The sequence below is a fragment of the Ambystoma mexicanum genome, chromosome 6q (assembly GCF_040938575.1).
Source record: "Ambystoma mexicanum isolate Mex_15411 chromosome 6q, UKY_AmexF1_1, whole genome shotgun sequence".
Lineage (NCBI taxonomy): Eukaryota > Metazoa > Chordata > Amphibia > Caudata > Ambystomatidae > Ambystoma > Ambystoma mexicanum.
Genome location: NC_090937.1, coordinates 1,401,403,630 through 1,401,423,191, shown reverse-complemented (window position 1 = coordinate 1,401,423,191; position 19,562 = coordinate 1,401,403,630). Strand labels below are relative to the sequence as shown.

The 19,562-nt window shown below is 48.7% G+C and overlaps 1 protein-coding gene across 4 annotated transcripts in view; it reads left to right on the top strand.

The window, feature by feature from the left end:
- Positions 1-19,562, top strand: part of HTT (huntingtin) — a 2,905,635-nt gene that overhangs the window by 2,315,898 nt on the left and 570,175 nt on the right. For all 4 annotated transcript variants that reach the window (XM_069632055.1, XM_069632053.1, XM_069632052.1 and 1 more), the window contains one exon: positions 19,414-19,540. In XM_069632055.1, the coding sequence (XP_069488156.1) occupies positions 19,414-19,540 (127 nt within the window). The remainder of the gene's footprint in view (positions 1-19,413; positions 19,541-19,562) is intronic.

Here is a 19,562-nt window from a genome sequence, read left to right as displayed (position 1 = left end):
CCCAGCCAAGACCGATTTCTCCGCTTTTGGTGGAGAAAAGTCCTTCCTTATTGCCTTTTAATATAGGCGGATAATGTGCATAGTACCACCCCGCTAACGTTGGCTTAAGTTGCACCCCCAGATATTTCATCCCCCCCCCCCCAACCCCATGGTTTCCATAGAAAAGGTGACACCGTCATGAGCTCTGCTGTGTCTTCTTCCCCCACCGGTAAGTTTAGTATTTAACATTTTTTGAGGTTGATGTTTAACGTCAATACCTCCCCAATCTACCCAACAGGTCCCAACATGCCTCTAATGAGTCTCTAGGCCTGGTGAGGGCGAGGAACATGTCGTTGGCGAATGCTGCAACCTTATGTTGCCTGCCCCCGAAGGGTATACCCTGGACTGTATCGGCTTCTCGTATAGACTGTAGGAGTGGCACTAGATAAATTGCATACAACAGTGGCAAGAGCGGGCAACCCTGCTTCGTACCCCTTCCTAGATAAATCGGGCGAGACATGGAACCATTCACCAACAGTTATGTTACTGGTGTTCTGTAGTTGACTTGCACCATTTTTAGGAAGTCCCCTCCCAGGCCTATTTTCTCCATTACCCTTAACAGAAAAGGCCATTCGACTCGTTCGAATGCCTTTTTCCGCATCCAATGCCAGTAATACCGCAGGTGTAGTTGTTTTGTGTACCTTCTCTACCAGGTGTGCCACCCTTCTAATGTTATCCGCTGTCTGTCTGTCCACGACAAAGCCTGATTGATCCTGGTGTATCAGTGACGGGAGATAGCCCTCTAGTCTTTTTGCAAATATCTTAGTATACGTTTTCGCATCTAGGTTTATAAGTGCAATGGGCCTGTATGATACACAATCTATAGGGGTATTGTTGGGTTTAGGTATGAGGGTGATCTTGGCCTCTTCCATGGAAGGCGTGTTGCCACCAGTTGTTTTGAAGGTGTTATATAACAGCGTCAATTGTGGAACTAGTAGTGGTGCATACGTTTTGTGGAAGGCGGATGTATAGCCATCTGGCCTGGGGCTTTATTTGGTTTTTGCTATTGTTCTGCTCACATCCCCCTCTGTTATCTCCCTTCCCAACAGTTCCTGCACCCTGGGATCAGTCTTTGGTAGCTGTAGTTTCTCCAGGTACGCTATTTGCGATTAGGTCAGTGGGTTTTGGGACATATACAGGGACTCCTAGTACCTTGCCAAAAAATCCTGAATTTCTTCTGTGCGGATGTGCCTTTCTCACCTTTCATCGTCCATTGCTTATAATAGTATTCTTGGCTTCCACCCCCCGGAGCAGCCGTGCTAATAATGTCAGCTTTGTTGGCTTTGGCATAATATTACTATCTAACAAATAACAATGCTCCTTCTGCCTTCTTTGTTCTAAGTACTTCTAACTACCCTACTGTGCACCTATATGCCTTACGGGCTGCCCTTGTGGAGGTGCTACCTGCCCTGAGTCTCGCCTCTTCCACTTCTCTTTCTATTTGGGTCCCCAGGGCCCTCGTCTGTTTCTCCCTGTGGGCCTTCGTGGCTATGAATTCCCCCCTCATAGCTGCTTTAAATGCATCCCAGCATACACTGTTGCTCATTTCGGATCTTTTATTGATCTCAAAGTAATCCTTAATCTTTTCCCCCAATGTCTCACATATCACTAGGTCTCTAAGTAGCTCCCCCGGGAATCTTCAATTTCCAAAGCCTCACTGTTCGTCCCTGGAGATTCATTCCCATTGACACAATTCTGTGATCCGCTATACTCAAGGAAGCCACCTCTGTCTCTTCCACTCTCCCCAAGAGGTTCGCTGATACCCATATGCAGTCGATTCTTGACTGTGAGCCATGCACCACGAGAGGAATGTGAATCCCTCCTTTTCCCCTCTCAAGGCCCGCCAGACATCCCTTAGTCCTGTGTTTTCAAACCTTTACCATAGTTGTGGGGATGCTACTGCTCCCCCTCCCCCGACACCCCTCAGAATGTCCTGTCCCCTTCCTTATGCCAAGTCAAGTTGAAGTCTCCCATCAGTATAATCTGACCTTTCCCAAGCCCTCCAGTACTTCCAGAAAATCCCTCAAGAAATGTTCCTCGCCATTGTTTGGTGCATACACCGACGCTAAGGAATAGTCCCTTTCCTTATGTTTTCCGTTGACCAGAATATATCTTCCGCCCTTATCCCTTTGAATCCCTGCAACTCTAAAGTCCATGTTAGTTTTGATTGCTAGCGCCACCCCTCGCGATTTGGTCATGTCTGGCGCATGGTACAGTTGAGAGAAGCCCCTAAGTTTAAGTCACCCTTGTTCTTTTTTCGAAAGGTGGGTTTTCTGCAGAACTAGGACATCTGGTCCTATTGCACGGCTAAATCTCTGTAGCTTTTTCCTTTTGAGAGGGGTGTTGAGCTCACTCACATTATGGGTCACCAACTTGAATGCATCAGCCTGCCGGGTATAGCCTTCAATTCCACCCTTTTGACCCTTCCCCTTGGTCCAGCTCTTTCTTTTCCCTTATTTAGTGCCCCCTTGCCCTTGGGTCTTTCACTTTAAGCCCTTATGTTGTGCGTTTTCCTCCCCCTTATGGTCTGCCTTTGGATCTTGCCCCCCCTGTTGAACTTCCCCTAAACCTCCCCCCTCCACCATTGCCCCCCCCTTATCCCAGACTCCAACTTCAGGATATTCCCCGCCCTCCTCTCCTTCCCCTCCTCGCTTCCTCCCGTGCCCCCACGGGTTCCGCCGCCCTTCCTGGTTCCAATATGTTAAACTCCCAATGCCCCTGTGCCCTTAGTTGCTCTGTGTCCACCACCCCCATTACTTCTTTTAGTTGTACGTTGTATGTCCCCCGGGCTAACCCTCTTTAGGCCCTGTGCCGGCTGCCTCCTCTCCTTCCCTCGGTCGTGGGCCTCTTAATGTTGCCTTCCTCCTGCGTCTTCCCCCGCCGTCGAGCGCTCCCATGGTCTGGGCCTCATTCGGTCTTCCTATGATGAGGGCCCCTCTCCCAGGCACTCGTTACCCATGTCCAGATGTAATATATCCACGCCTCTTGCGGGTTAGTTACCCTCTTTTGTGCTCCCTCCCACTCGAACATCAACCCAAAGGGGAAGGTCCATTTGTACTTGATACTTCTCGTGGCTAGTTCCTTGACAATTGGGCCCATGTGACGTTGTTTAACCTAAGTGCTATTCGGCAAGTCTTGATATAGCTCAATATCTCACCCCGTATACATCACCGGTTCCTGGGTCCTTGCTGCCCGTAGGACATCCCTGGGTCTTGTATTAGGGTCTTTGTTTTGACGGCCCACCCTAAGGATGCGGTCCAGTTAGATTACCCCTGGGTCTGATTCCCCCAAAAGGTCTGCAGAGAGCTTTTGTGTTTCCTCCCTCAGCTCCTTATCCTGCACCGACTCCGTCAATAGCTTTATTCTGATATTGATTCTCCAGGACCTGTTTTCCAAGTCCTCCAGTTGCAGCTCCATACTCTGCTTAGCTATGTTCCGGCGTTCAATGGCCTCGCTATGCGCCGTGTTCTCATGGTCTACCTCCTGTAGGCCTCTTTCCAGTAGGTCCGTCCGCTCCCCCAGCTGGCCAACCTCCTGTTTAATTTCCACTAGTGCCGAGTTAAGGTCCGAGCACATTAACTGGAATTGGTCCTGAAAGGTTTTAGCCAATGTCTCTGAGAGCGACTGCATTTCTCCCCGGGAGTCCTGTCTCGTCAGTGGTACCGTGGTCTCCTCTACCTCGGGATCCTTCCTCTCCACTGTGCGATCTGGGTTGCCCTTTCCCATATCTCTTGAGGTTTCCAGGGTCAGCCACATTGTGGATAGAGTGCCCTGTGTTTCCCCCGAGGGGGCGGGGTGGGGCACCTTTGGGTGTCTGTCCTTCGCTTTGGAGGACATCAATGGGCCTGTGGGCTGATTGCCCTCTTCTTTTTTTGGGCCTCCCTGTGGGGTATTCCGCTGGCGCGGGCTCTGTGTCCGGTACCGGCTTTCTTCGGTTTTTCTGCGGTTGTTCTTGCCAACCTCTTCCTGGATGCCTGCTGTTGAAGGCCTGAATGACCTTGGTCTCTGCTCTGTGCTCCTATGTTTTTGCCTTCTCGTACCTGTCGGCCTTATCCCTCTGATGTGCGCTCTCTAAGTCCTCCTCCACTGGCTCCAGTTCAGTGGTTGTGGCTTTGCAGGCTGGCTTGGACTTCCGCTTTTTGTTTACAGACATTTACTTGGTCCTTTGTTTCCCCCATTTTTTAGTAGAGGGCCTAGTATCCTCCCAGTCCGCTTATCTTGGGGGAGTCACTGCTGTTGGGAACCAGGCTTGCTCCAGCCGGGTTCCCTGAGAGCACCACCACTCTTCCTCTCCTGCGCCCCCCAATTAGCCGGGTGATCGATTGAAGGGCCAGATGGGGGCCTGCCACGCCCACAAGCCTCTTGCTCAAGGCGCTTTGTTCTGTCCCAGCCCTCTTATTGTTGATGGCCCCCCTGCTGACCTCCTTAATGTTCGTTATTGAGCGCCCCCTCCGCTATGACCTGTGCCGTGCGTTTCCCTTCTCCACTGCTCCTCCGCCCCCCTGTGGCTACCTCTTACTTGTGTGGTATTCTTGGGTCCATCCTTCCTCGTTGGGTCTCCCCTGGTCAGCCGCACTCCTGCTTCCGTTGCGCTGCCGGGCCTCAGCTACCCCATGGGTCCGTGGGCTCCTCTCTCCCTCGTCTGCAGGGACACGACTATCAAACGTCACTGGGACTCCACTGCGTCGAGGTACCATGGGCTGGGATGTCGGGTCCTTTACTCACCCCAACGTTGGCTCTGTTCTCATCCCCTCATTTAATTGGTGCCTGGATTCCCCTCTGGCCCGCTGTTCCTTCCCTGGGGTTGACGCTCCTCCTTCTGTTTGCCCGCATGCAACGCTGTGCTCCACTGTTCATTCTCTGGCGGGTGCCGCTCCTCCTTCGCCGGTAGCTGGCTTTGCCACGCTGCTATTCTGAGGGACACAGTCACTTCTCCCTGCCTCCTGCAGCACTGCGCAATATGCCCATTTAGTATTGTTACGATCCTCCCTCACTGGGTCGGGCCGGGTCCCCCTCTGGTCCGCCGTTCCCTACCTGGGCGGGTGCAGCTCCTCCATCTCCTGTTTGCCGGCATTGCGCTCCTCCGTTCCTTCTCTGGCGGGCACCGCTCTTCCTTTTCCTGGTCGCCGGCGTTGTGACGCTGCCTCCCTGAGGTACACAGTCCCTGCCCCCTGCCACCTGCAGCTCCTCGAAATATGCTCCTCCAGTGTTGCCATGATCTTGGTTTACTCTCTCCCGTGCGGGGGTTTCTCCGGCGACTTGCTCCTCGCCTTCAGCTGTTGGTGGAGGGGGGAGGGGGTGGAACTGCCTTGAACTGTTCCTGGGCTTGGGAGCAGCAGTCGACATGTCTACCTTGTGTCGGCGGCCATCTTGGAATCCCCCAAGAAGGTTTTTACTTCTGGCAGCATGGCGCTCAAAGCCACCAATATAGCCTGCGGGTTTGCAAAATACTTCTTTGTAATGTGGACTTCGAATGGATTGTGTCCTCCCCGTATTCCTCATCTTAGATATTCGTATATTCCGGCTTGCTGCTTTGGAAATTTTTCACTAGAGGGCAGTGTGCTCCAGGACGAGGCGGCGAATGTCCCTCGAGGGCCACCATCGACGTCATCCGTAGTATAAAAGACTCGAGCCGCGCCCGTTAGCCTCAGTTCCATTTTTCTGATAGCTTGCATCGTGACACGAAAACGGCGCCTCAGTTCTTGAATCATTGTGTCTTCATCGTTGAATCCTTCCATGTCTAAAACTGGCTTTAAAAATGTCAGAAATGCGGGAAGAAAATGTTGATCACCGACCCCCATCGAAATTGTCTCTGGTGGTTGGTCCCTGACCATTGTTCGAGGAATGCGGTTCCTGTCAGGCGATGACTAACAAGGCTCTGAAGGAACATAGAGGTAAATTGGCGGTGGGGGAGGAATCCTCAGTCTTGTTCGAGAAAACTAAAGGGATCGAGGGAATCGAATGGGAAGTCTTGACATAGGTCCGGGAAATCGAGATCGAGATATCGCTCGAGGAAATCTTCCTCGTCTTCGTCGAAAAAATCTAAGACGAGGTGACACTGATCTTCTTCCTCCTCCTTGTCGGCAGACACAAGAGTCCTCCCCTACCCTTCCAAACATGATTCCCCTGAGAAATGGGAGGCTTTCAGAACCTCCATGTTATAAAATTTCAAGAATGCGGCCCAGACCCCCTCGAAAAAACCACATGGAGACATTGCCCCTGCTCACTCCGAAAGTGACAGAGGGAGGTCAAAGACCAGACGTGTGAGATCTGATGATAAATCGTCGAGGTTGTCATCGGAGGATATATCCCGACACCTAGTAAAAAAATCAGACCTACCGTTGCATAAATCGGAGGATACATTGGGCAAGATGACGTTTGGAACCCACCTGCCATCGAAGCCCATGTCGAAGGCTACTTAGACTCATCCTTCAAAGGCGCTCTCGAAGCCGATCTCGAGGATGACGTTGACGCCTCCTTCGATGTTATTGAGGCCAGCGTCGAGGACCTCAGCGCCTTCAACGCCATTATCGAGGCCATCTCTAATTCTGGTGCCAAAATCGACACCCTTATCGAAGCCGAGATCGATGCCGGTCGAAAAAGTGTTACAGCCACAGCCTAGACAGGATTTTTTCAGATCAATGTCTTCGATTTTTGAGGAAAAATCCTCTGAAGAGGATGGTACTCCGGCTGGAGTAAAATTTGGGACTACGGATGTCCCAGAAGAATTAGTAGACCCTAATTCTAAAATGGCGGATTTATATGATTGCCTTCAGACAGCCAGTGGCCTGGATCCCTCCACTGAGGTAGATTTTGATAGACCCGTCCCGGCAGACCATGCAGATGCGGGCTACAGAAACTTAATGATTAGAGTCATTGAATTCATGGGATGGAATGCAAATTCCCCAAATTATGACTTAGATGACATGACAGACATCCTCAATGAAGGCCCAAAAAAAGACCATGTTTTCCCTTTTCATAGGGCATTACAAAAAAAGAGTTATGGCCACATGGGAAACCCAAGATTCTGGCCCAGCTATAAATAAAAAGTTTGTTGGGAAGTAAAGTCCTTCCTCAACTGACCCTGAATACCTATCAAAACATCCCTCGCCTGAGAGTTTAGTGGCGCAGGCGGACACATCAATGAGACAGTCAGCCTACCTCGGATCCCCCCGCATAGGGATGACGAGCATTGATGCCTTGGCCCGGAAACTGTTTTCTTCGGGCAGTACGGCCTTAAAATCCACAAATGTGACTTGCACTCTTGCAAGGTTCACATTCACCCTGTGGATTGTATGACGGTAGCGGCTGAACACATCCCTGAGGGGGAGGAACGGGAACGTTTTCTAGCAATTGTTAGAGATGGAAAGGAGGCTATGGGGGAATGCCTCCAACCAGGGCTGGACACTGCTGATAGCATAAGCAGGTCCAAGGCATCTAGCACTGTCTTGCCCAGATTTGCATGGCTGCGAAAATCGTGTTTTGCACCGGATGTGCAATCCAGATTGCTCAATATGCCTTTTGACGGCTTGTGGTTGTTTGGCAGCAAGGCAGACGAAGGTTTAGAAAAGTTGCACACTTCAAAAGCGACTGCTAAATCCTCTATAAGACAACCTCATTAGCACTCCTACTAAGGGTCATCTTCCTGGCGGAGTCGTCCTTTTAGTTTTTATTCCTCATTTAGGAGAAGGAAAGGACAGGCCAGTCGGAAAGGACAACAAAGAAAAATCCCTTGTGGTGGAAGAGGAAAAGGTGCTAGATCAGCCCCAGCAGTGGCAACTGTCCCCTCATCCACTGCTGCAGCCGCTGCAAAGCCACTCTGAGGCCTTAACCCACAAGACCCCGGTGGGAGGCAGGATCACTCAGTATTTGAACTAATGGTGGGGCATTACTTCAGATGTTTGGGCAGTGGAAACAGTAGCGCATGGTTACTGACTTCCTTTTCGACAAAGGCCTCTGGAAAATCCACCCGGAGCCAGCTCTTCCAAAATTCCAGACCTGCTCCTTGTGCAGGAGATTTTAACCCTGCTAGAGAAAGTTGCAATAGAACATGAACCTGTAGTGGAGAGGAACAGGGATTGGTATTCCCCTTACTTTCTCATCCCAGAGGAGGACGGAGGATTGAGACCCATTTTGGAATTAAGAAACTTGAACAAGTTCCTCAGGAAGGACAAGTTCAAAATGGTAAACGTTTCGCAGATCCTTTAGGCACTCCAACTCCATGACTGGTTGGTATCATTGGACCGTCTAGATGCTTACTTTCATGTGCCGATCCATCTCAAGCACAGGAAGTACTGGAGGTTCGCGATTGTCAATTCTCACTATCAGTTTAGAGTTCTGCCATTCAGGTTGACCTCCGCCCGAGGGTCTTCACCAAGCTGACGGCGGTGGTGGCAGCGAGTCTCGAGAGTGGGTGATTCACCTCTACCCTTACCTTTACGACTGGTTAATCAGGGCGAGTTCACCCAAACAAGCCCAAGAACATCTAACCATGACCTGCCACTTCTTACATAGACTGAGCTTTTCCCTCAATTTCAAGAAGTCACAAATGACCACTCCACAAGCTCCAATTCATCGGCGCTATACTGGATACGTCCTTGGGAAAAACCTCGCCTCCCGAGGAGAGAGCTCACCACATTCTGCAGATGGTAACAAAGTTCCAGAACGCCCAGCGTCTGACGGCCTTCGATTTCCTCAGGTTGCTCGGTCTCATGGCATCCTGCAGTTTTCTGGTGCCAGAGGCCAGATTGAGGATGAGATTCCTTCAATGGGCCCTCAAGACTCAATGGTCTCATTTTTCAGAGAATATGTCAGATCTTTTGCAAGTTCCGGCCAGAGGTGCTCAAAATCTACTATGATGGGCTTGCAAGAACAATATCCTCAAAGGAGAATCTTTTTGGTAACCATGGCCGGAGATAATAGTAGTGACGGACGTCTCACTCAAGGGGTGGGGAGCGCACACCAACAGTCTTACAATCAGCGGTCGTGGATCTCTGTCGGAGTCCAAACTGCACATCAACCTTTTGGAGCTGAGGGCAATCAGACTAGCTCTGTAAACCTTTCTGCCCTCTGTACATGGAAAGAATGTCCTGATAATGACGGACAACACAGTGGCCATGTACTACCTCAACAAAAGAGAAGGCGTAGGATCACTACCACTGTCAGGGAAGCAATGCAGCTCTGGTTCTGGGCAATACAAGAAGGAATCTCACCGTCGGCAGTTCACCTAGCCGGAGAGCAGAAAATAGCAGCGGACGCTCTGAGCAGGCAGAGCACAGTGTCCCACGAGTGGTAACTAGCTCAGGAAGTCCTTCTAGAGATCTTCACCCTTTGGGGAACCCCTCAAGTGGATCTTTTCGTGACCAGGATCAACCGAAAGTGCGATCAGTACTGCTCAAGGGAATTTCCCCCAAGACGAGCTCTAGGAGACGCATTCGTGGTAGACTGGGATTTTCCACTGCTGTATGTGTTTCCTCCAGTCCTCGTGATTCCTCAAGTAATCAGGATGTTGAGAAAGTTCAGGAAAACCATGATCCTAATTGCCCCGGATTGGGCCAGGAGAACATGGTACCCCCACCTTCTAGACATGTCCATCTTCCCTCCAATACGTCTTCCACAGAGAGTGTATCTCCTCTCACAAGAGGAAGGTCGGGTTCTCCATCCAGAGGTCAATACGCTCATCCTTCACGCTTGGCTTCTGAGAGGCTGAGATATAAGGATTGGGACCTCCCGGAAGACGTAATGGAGATTTTGCTTTCGGCCAGAAGGCCAGCAACAAAGTCTCTGTACCAGTGTTGTTGGAACAAGTTCAGTAACTGGTGCAGGGTCAAGAATGTAGATCCATTCCTATGTAATACTCCTCTCCTTCCTGTTACATTTGGCCAATTTGGGGCTCCAAGTTGGCACTATAAAGGGGTACTTAGCGGCGCTATTTATTTTCAATCGCTCCTCAGAAGAGGTATCCTGTTTTAAAATGCCCTTGGTTATTCAATTCTTGAAATGGCTGACAAATGTGTATCCTTCAACACCTTTTCAGGTACCTGTCTGGGATCTAAACTTAGTCCTAAAGTTTCTCACATGTATACATTTTGAACCATTACATTCTTGCCCGTTAAGACTTCTTACTTTGAAAACAATTCTGCTAGTGGCAATTACATCAGCCCGCAGGGTGAATGAGTTGCAGGCGCTCTCTTGTAAGCCTCCTCACACAATTTTCCATAAATCCTTAGAGTCAAACCCTCTTTCTTACTATAAATATTCTTTTGACTTCCACCTGTCACAGAAAATGACTTTACCTCCTTTCTACCCTCCTCCACATGCAAGTAAGGAGGAAGAAAGATTACACAGACTGGACCCAAAAAGGCTCTCAGTTTCTATATCTCCAGATTGGCTAAATTCTGACAATCTGACCAACATTTTGTCGGATATACTTTGGGTCTAGCGGTATGAAAACAAATGCTATCCAGATGGATAATCTTAGCAATCTCTGAATGTTATAAATTGTCTGGAAAAGAGCCCCCAGATGGACTAAGGGCTCATTCAACTAGGTGCATGGGGTGCCCCAGTGCAGGACATTTGTGCAGCGGCCACTTGGTCGTCCATGCATACCTTCGTGAAACATTATTGCCTGGATTCAATATCATTTCAAGGGGGTCTTTTTGCAAAAACAGTCCTACACACAGTGCATGACTAACTCTTTCTGATACTCCCTCCTCCAAATTCATACGGCTATGGGAGCCTATGTAAGACAAGGAATATGTGGGAGGACATAATCCAATCGAAGAACAAGTTACGTTCTTTCGATTGGATGTTCCTCCCACGTATTCCTCATCGACCCTCCCAGCCTACCCCACAAGATACGAATATCTAAGATGAGGAATACGTGGGAGGAACATCCAATCGAAAGAAAGTTACAGTTGGTAAGTAACTTGTTCATCTGTGGAGCATGCGGCTGAGTACGTCCCCGAAGGTGCAATGCAGCACGGATTCTTAGAGCTGTTGGAGGACCAGAAGGAGGTAGCCAAGCAGTCATTACAGACTGGCCTGGACGTGGCGGACTGCGTTGGCTGTTCAAAAGGGTCTGCAGTAGTGATGTGGAGACAGGCCTCTGGCTTCTCCTCAAATGTTCAGAACAGGTTACTGGACATGCTTCTTTTTAGGGAGATTTTCTTTTTGGGCAAAAAGCTGACAATGCTTTGGAAAAATGTAAAGAGTCTAAAATTGCTGCTAAATCATTTTGCCTAGCTGTGCATGCGGCCAAGCCTGCCTTCGGCTTTGCCTCAAGAGGCAGAGGCTACAGACAGTATGTACCATATGGCAGGAAGGCACAGCTACCGCAGGCTAGGCAGTGACAGAGGCGTTTGTCGCATCCCGGAAGGGGGCAGAGGGACTCAACCCTCTAAGCCTTTTTGATTTCCCCTCCCATGACTTACCGGTTGGTGGACGGTTGGCAGGCATTGGCCCCAGTGGCAGGAGATTACTTCTGATGCCTGGGCCCTGCTGACAATTCCGTAGGGTTATTGTGTGTCTTTTTTTAAAAAGCCACCGGACAGACCCTCACTGCCTCCAATCCAACCGGACAGGAGCTTCAGGAAGAACAGAGAGCCCTGTTGTCAAAGGGTGCAGTGAAAGAGGTACCTCCCGATCAGAGAGGGTCAGGCTGGTATTCCCGGTATTTCCTGGTACCCAAGAAAGGAGGCGGTCATCGTCCCATTCTGGACTTCAGGGCTCTCATCAAGTTTCTGAGAAAAGACAAATTCAGGATGATGGCGTTAAGACAAATTCTCTACGCTCTCGAACTTCAGGACTGGCAGACCTACAGGCCGCTTATTTCCATGTGCCGTTACATCAAAAACACAGGAAGTTCCTAAGGTTCCTGATAGGGGACAAGCACTATCAGTTCAAAGGCCTTTCCTTTGGGTTGACCTCCGCTCCAAGGGTCTTCACCAAGCTCGTGGCGGTAGTCGCGGCTCACCTCAGGAGATCTGGGGTCCATGTATTTCATTACTTGGACTGGCTTATGTGGGGAAAGTCAGTGGGGCAGGTTTTGTCTCATCTACAACACACCTCCTTACTACTGCACAGTCTGGGCTTCTCCCTTAACTTGAAGAAGTCCCATGTGACACTAGTCCAAAGGCTCTAATTCATCGGAGCAGTTCTAGACACTTGTTAAGGGAAGGAGTTCCCTTCCAAGGAAAGGGTCGACAGCATAGCACAGATGATATATTGATTCCGGAACCACTCCACTTTACCAGTGGCTTCCTTCCTCTGCCTCTTAGGTCTCCCTGTATTTTTTTAGTGCCAGAAGCCAGACTGTGAGTGAGAGCCCTTCAGTGGCTCTTAAGGGACCAGTGGTCTCATTACCTGAGAGCCCTCACAGATCCTCTCAAAGTGTCCAACCAAGTGGCGGACTTGAGTGGTGGGATAACCACATCAATCATATGGTGGGGGAACCATCTGGCCTCATTGGCCTCAGACCCGAGTGGTCATGGATGCATTTGTGAAGGATTGGGGCACTCACTGCGCGGACTTGTAGGTGAGTGGCCTTTGGACAACACAGTGGCCATGCACTACCTGAACAAACAAGGTGACGTGTGCTCCCGGACCCTCTGCACAGGGGCGATGCAGCTGCGGTTCTGGTTACTGGATAACCGGATCTCGGTCCCTGCAGTTCATCTGGCAGGGACAGAGAACCGTTTGGCAGATGCGCTGAACAGTCGGGGCACGCTCTCATACAAGTAGAAAGTGTTCCAGGTGTCCTGGAAGAGGTCTTCTCTCTCTGGGGTACCCTAGCAGTGGAACTGCTCGCCACAGAGTCCAACAGGAAGTTCAAACAATTTTATTCAATGGAATTCCCATTGAACGGCACACTGGGGTACGTGTTCCTGGTGGACTGGACTTTCCCTCTCCACTATGCCTTCCCTCCGATTCCCGTCATTCTTTGGTTCTCAGGAGGTTGAAGAGATTTTGAGCGACCATGCTCTTGTACGCCCCAGACTGGGCGAGGGGAATGTGGTGCTCCAATCTCTTGAATCTGGCCATCTGTCCACCTCACCGGCTGCCTTGGGGTCTGGATCTCCTGACCCAGTCGGAAGGTTGAGTGCTTCACCGGACCCCGTATTCCCTCAACCTACATGCATTGTTCTTGAGAGGATAAGGTATGATGACTGGGACCTCTCGGCGGAGGTACTTGAGGTGTTGCTGGCTGCACTCAGACCAGAGGCGAGGTGTAGTGAACGCGAGATTGTCCCGATCTCTTGCCCCACCACTATAGTGATGAGTTCCTTCTGTCACTGGCCTAAGCGGGCCTTCAGGTTACCACAGTCGAAGGATATTTGGCTGCCTTGTCTGTGTTCAGAAGGTCCCCTGATCAAGGTTCTTTATTCACTATTCCGGTCATGGCCTCAATACATTTCTGCCAATTCTCTTTCGTTGTCCCAGATTTATTTATTTTGAATTCTTAAAAACACGTCACATCGCCCGAAGGCCTCAAGGCGCCCAAGAAACATACAAAACACACAATGAACAAACAAGCAGCCGGGCATCAGAAGTGAATGAACTAGCTAAAAGTCAATAAACGGGCTAGGTATCCTTAAACAAGAAGGTTTTTAGTTTCTTTTTCAAATCGGCCAGTGATGTGGCGGATTTAAGACCCAATGGAATGGGATAACAAGTGGGCAAGATGTCAAAAATAGTTTTTCCAAACTTGACTGATTGTTAGGTAGAAACCTGTGCAGTTCCCTCTGGGACCACTGCAAAAGATTTAAGACTACAGGTGGTTGGCAGTAAACCCAATTGGTAGCAGTCTGTACCACCCAGATTTACCTGGTAGCTGTGGCTGAGCAGTCAGACTTCTCTCAAGAAGAGTTAGGCAGTATACAGAGTATTCACGATGGGTCAAAAGAACACAGTAGAACAAGCAAACACTGACCAGAGCTTGGTGTAAAAGAGATATAATTATTTATTTAAAAACGCATCTAGTAATCACACTGGCACTAATATCAAGCAGTTCTAAAACACGGTCACTAAAAGATATACAGTCCCTTAAACGGTTATTAGATAAGTCTTAAGTAAAGCAACACTTATTTTCAGACAGCGGTGAGCGCTTAACGAAGATGGCACTCTAATAACTTGGTTCACAAGGGAGAGAAAGGCAGAGCAAAGATAGAAACAGATCCCAACACTTTCGGAAGAACACAGTAGGAGAAGAAGGCAGGTTAAAACCGTAAAGTCAAAGTTCAAGAGGCCGGACCCACTTTAAGAGGCTCCGGACGAAATGTGTCCACGGTTGAAAAGTGCATAAGAGTCTCGCAAAAGGTTCAGAAAGAGGCTGACCAAAAGAAAGGGACCAGTTAGATGGTCAAGGCGGCCAGCCCAGTCCAGAAGGTTAAGGGGTTATTGTTACCTTGTAGCAATCTTTAGAAAGGGAGGCCTAGCGGACACGTTACCTTAAAATGGTGAGAACGCTCCAGCGGGGGCAGTTGTTCCTGGCAGCGGGTGTAAGTTGGTGCTTCGTCCGGGGAAAGAGAGGATCTCGTTGTGGAGGAAAACAGGAGTCCGTTGCACTGCCAGGGAAGAAACCAGCCGTGGAGTTCTCAATTAAAAGGAGCAGTCCTTTTATTCGCGGTGCAAGGGTAAGTGACTATCCGATTGCCGGGGTGCTTGGCACGGGCAATTCGACCCCTTGGATGTCTTGGAAGTGAAAAAGAAGGTAAACTGGTTGTGCCCACCAGTCAAGGGAAGAAAACTCTCCAGCAGGGAGATCTCCTCTGTCATTGGGAAGTGGTGAGTCGGTTCAGCAGGGCTCCACCGGTGGTGTCGTCGTAGCAGGTCGGCTCAGCTTCTCCCTCTTCGGATTTTCAGGTCCTGTGGCGACTTCTGAAGTTCCAGTCCCAAAAGCCCTGCTTTTATGCAAGTAACCCCCATTCATTCAGCCTAGCTGTCAATCAAACATACTAAGTGGTGAGCGGGGCGGCTCACCACTTGGGCCAATCACGCAAGAGTGCGACTTGAGTTGGCAAGGCAACTTAGTCCAAGGTGCCTAAAACCCCCTCCCACACTCCCTGTGATACTCGGACAGAGTGGCACCACTTTGGAGGGCTTCTGTGTAGAAGCCCACCAAAAGTGGAACAAAGGGCTCAACCTTTGGTTTGGAGTTACAGAGGCGAACACAAACGCCATTTTAAAACCGAGTTTTGGCAGAAAATACCAACCGGTGAATTAATATTAAATAAATAAACCGGCGGTATGTTAGAGGCTATGTTAAAAAGTATTAGCCTCGAACAATGGGAAAATCCCATAGAGATATATTTGTGGTTGAATATAAAGAGTAGTATCCACTGCCACCAGCCAAAACTCGACAAGGGGGGACGGGACAGTGCCCCCTCGAACAACCGACCCAGGGGCAATCAAATTGCCCCTACCAGAACATCCACAATATGATGGTTTGTACTGATTCTGTTAGTAATTTGGGACTAGTAAAGCCAATGGTGACTTTGCATGCCCTGGGAGACAGTAGTCAGTCCCAGGGTATGGAGCCTAAGGTGGGGTGTCACTATGACACCCCTGTGTTACTGCACGGAGGGTGCTGTGTAACACACATAGTAAAAAACACATGAGACCCTATGGAGTAAAAGACCCCATAGCCCATAAAACACATTATCATTCAAAGGAACACCACAAATCATGTCCAAGAGTGGGAAAAAAAGAGTCTCACTCTTGGCAGGAGAAAAAAACAAACTCCAGAAATCCAGCAAAGTTGCTGGGGGACTCACTAGGTTAGGAAATTCAGCCTAAACAGAGAATTCTCCCTAACACTGATCGAAACCTGGGTTGGCAAATTGAGCATGATATTAAGACCTCAGGGATCGTATAGGAACGTACCTGTGGAGGCATTCACAGCGGTAGCTGGGCACCGTCTGGTAAGGCACTTAAAGGTGAGTGTGAGGATTTTGAAGGAGACATGCTGTTTGACTGGCAGCCAGTGCACATTCTCCCTGGCAGAAGTAATAGACTGTCTGTTGGAAATATCCAATACCGCTTCGACCGCCCCATTCTGCATGACCTGTAGTGCTGACAGGTTAGATTGAGCAGATCCTGCCAGCAGACTGTTGCAATAGTCTAGCCTCGAATTGACTAGGGCGGAGGCAAGAATGGACATATTGTTAACAGTAAGATACGAGCATAAGTGAGCAAGCTGTTTATTAATCCAACCACATGAAGCCCGCATCTTGGCAACATGTGGCCTCATCGTCAACTCAGAATACAATTTGACGCCCAAGGTCTTAACAGTTTTAGCCACAGAAATGGAGATGTTAGAAATTGCAAAGGAAACATATTATGGAGAGAGATTTTTTTGCAAGTGACGCGAGGCCGCAATGAGTAGCTCGGTCTTGTCTGTATTAAGGGCCATAGAGTTTTCTACCATCCAAGAATGGATGGTGGAATAGATAGCATTAATGGCCTGTAAATCGTGAGAGTAAGTACCAGAGAGTTTCAGGATGACCTGGGTTCGGCATAATTGGTATACAGGACACGCAGGCCATCGAGAAGGAGAAGAAGGGGAAGGATATAGATGTTGAAGAGAGTAGGCGACAGAGAAGATCCCTGTGGAACATCTTGTGTGAGAAGAGAAGAGGAGGCATCCTGAAGTGCAACTCTAGAAATACGTGGACCCAAGAAGGAGACAAGCCATTGCGTTGCTAAATCAGAGCAGCCCACCAAGGATTGTAACCGAGTAGCCAAAAGCTAGTGGTCGACCAAGTCGAACACGGCCGACAGATCGAGCAGCATGAGGAGTGCAGGATGACCGCGATCGGCAATGGCTGCCAAATTTGCCTGCAGATCGAGCCTGTCAGTCTCGGCCCTGTGACGTGCCCGATTGAGATCTTAATCTATTTTTGACCTATTTGATGGGGGCTCCGTTCGAGCCCATGCACTCCTGTTCCTTAAGGCTGTTGTCTCTTAAAACAGCCTTATTAGTTGCAATCACATCAGCCAGGAGGGTTAGTGAGTTGCAAGCTTTGTGCTGCAAACCTCTGTTTATATGATTTTATTCAAGTCTGGCCTGGCTTCCTTCCTAAAGTAGTTGTGGAGTTTCACCTCTCTCATTTGCCTGTCTTTTACCCTCCACCACATCCCTCAAAGGAGAAAGAGGGGTCCACCGTCTTGACCCCAAAAGAGCCTTAAGCTTTTATATCACTTATGCATTTGATTTTCCGACGACTAACCAGTTATTCATGGCCCATTCCTTATTCCGTAATGGTCTCGCTATAACCAAGCAAACCCTGTCACATTGGATTATTTTGTGTATATACAAATGTTACCAGTCAGCAGGTAGGGAGCTTCCTCCCGGCATCAGGGCACATTCAACCAGAGGGTCTCCGCTTCTACAGCCCTACAGAGGGGAGGTTCCTGTTAGGGACATATGTCATGCGGTCACATGGTCATCCTTGCACACATTTTCCAAGCATTATTCTTTGATTATTGCACATGGGGCTGAGGCATGGTTTGGTAGAGCAGTTCTGCAAAATCTGCTCGTTTAACACTCTGCCCTCCTCCGTTATCCTAACTGCTTGGGGAGTCTATCAAGATGAGGTATCTGTGGGAGAAAAGCAATCAATTGAAGGAGAAATTACTTACCATAATTATCTTTCTATGGATTCTTCTCCCGCAGATTCCTCATCACCCCTTGCATCCATGCCCACTCAGAAAGCTCTTATGGTTTAACGCTACTGCCTAATCGAAAGACTGTAATGGCTCTAAACTGACTGCTTCTATTGGCTAGGCACTTGTTTTTAAAATGAAAATGTTATTCCAATGCCCACCACACCCCCTTGAATATTTCCCATTGTTATTGGGGAAAAGGGAGGAACTGAAGCATGGAGCGTAGTGATGTGCTATATATACACAACGCCTAACTTCACGTCCAGAGCCGATGACCAAGCAAGACAGATCGACGGGTGAGTCGAGGTCCACTATGCCCATGTCAAAAAGGTTTCCAAGCAGCAGAGCTGGACGAGGATATCTATCAAGATGAGGAATCTGCGGGAGAGGTATCCATAGAAAGATCATTACAGTAAGTAATGTCTCCTTCTGGTGGCCTTCACCTCTGCAAGACGTGTGCGTGAGGTCCATGCATTGCCTGTTAAACCTCTGTTATGAAGCTGTTCTCAGATTTCCATCTCTATCAAAAGACCCATGTTATGTTATGTTAATAGGGCCATCTTCCTGTATTCTTCCCTCTGCCTCATTTTTACAAGGAAGAGGAGCGATAACATAGGCTGGCCTAGGTGTGGGCCCTCAGCTGCTAGTACTCTTGGCTGAGGGATGTCAGAAAAAATTCCTAGCTTTTTGTGGGATCTACTGGTACCCATGCTGGTAGAGCTGTAAACCAAACTGTCCCTATCAAGATGGATCAGTATCTGCACCTCACAATGCAATTGTTTTGCTGGTAAGGCTGTACCCAATAGTCTCTGCTCATTCAACCAGACGGCTGGCAGCCACATCTACCCTGCATCTGATGGGTCCCTAACCTGGCCAGTTGTCAGGCAGCTACCCGGGCTTCGTTGCACATTTTTTGACAAACATTACTGCTTGGAGTCCCTTTCTGGGCAGGATGCTTGCTTTGGTAGAGAGATCCTCCAGATTTTTCAAGTGTAGATGTATTCTCCCACAGATTCCTCATATGGATCGCTATCCTCCAGTGCATTGAGCTAAAACATAGTTGAAGACAGTCCTAAGTATGCAACCTCCCATAGAAGAGGTTATTTTAACTGCTAATTCTCAGTAGAGGGGAGCTCACATTTTTGTATGCTCTTAAAAGCATCATTCAACTGATCTCTCCCAAATATAGACTTTTCCTGTCACAGCCCAAAAGGTAAAAATATTGGTGTACAAGCAGCATTGAAACAAAACATGATTTTTAATCATTTAAACAGGGTCTTCTCAATCTAAACCGTTCCACTTGCTCCTACAAAATGTCTACTGTTTTAACATAGCGAATGAATCATGGAGAAAGCTATGTATGACGGAACATAGTGACATTATGACCCCTATTTAAAAGGTATCTTTATGTGCCCGGTCAGCATGCAAAGCTTGTTCTAGCAGACCTAATAACTGTGATTTTAATAGTTCATAAAGGATGAGGAGTGACACACACAGTTTATTTGGTTCAAAATAGTAATATCAATCTGCATCACTTCGATACTGGCTGTAGCAAAGCTGGCTTTTATCAATGGTATTTCCATGTAGAAAAGATCTCTGGCTACCTTTTCTGACAGTACCTCAACTTGAGCATTTGCAAGAACATAAACCAAAAATCCATGATACACATTGTTACTTCTGTGATGTGTAAAGATGTTCTGTCTATTACAGGTCTGGAAACTTGGTTGGTCACCAAAGGCTGGTGGGGATTTTGGCACAGCGCTTCCTGAGATTCCAGTTGAGTTTCTTCAAGAAAAGGAAGTTTTCAAAGAGTTTATCTACCGCATAAACACATTGGGTATGAACACCATTTTACACAT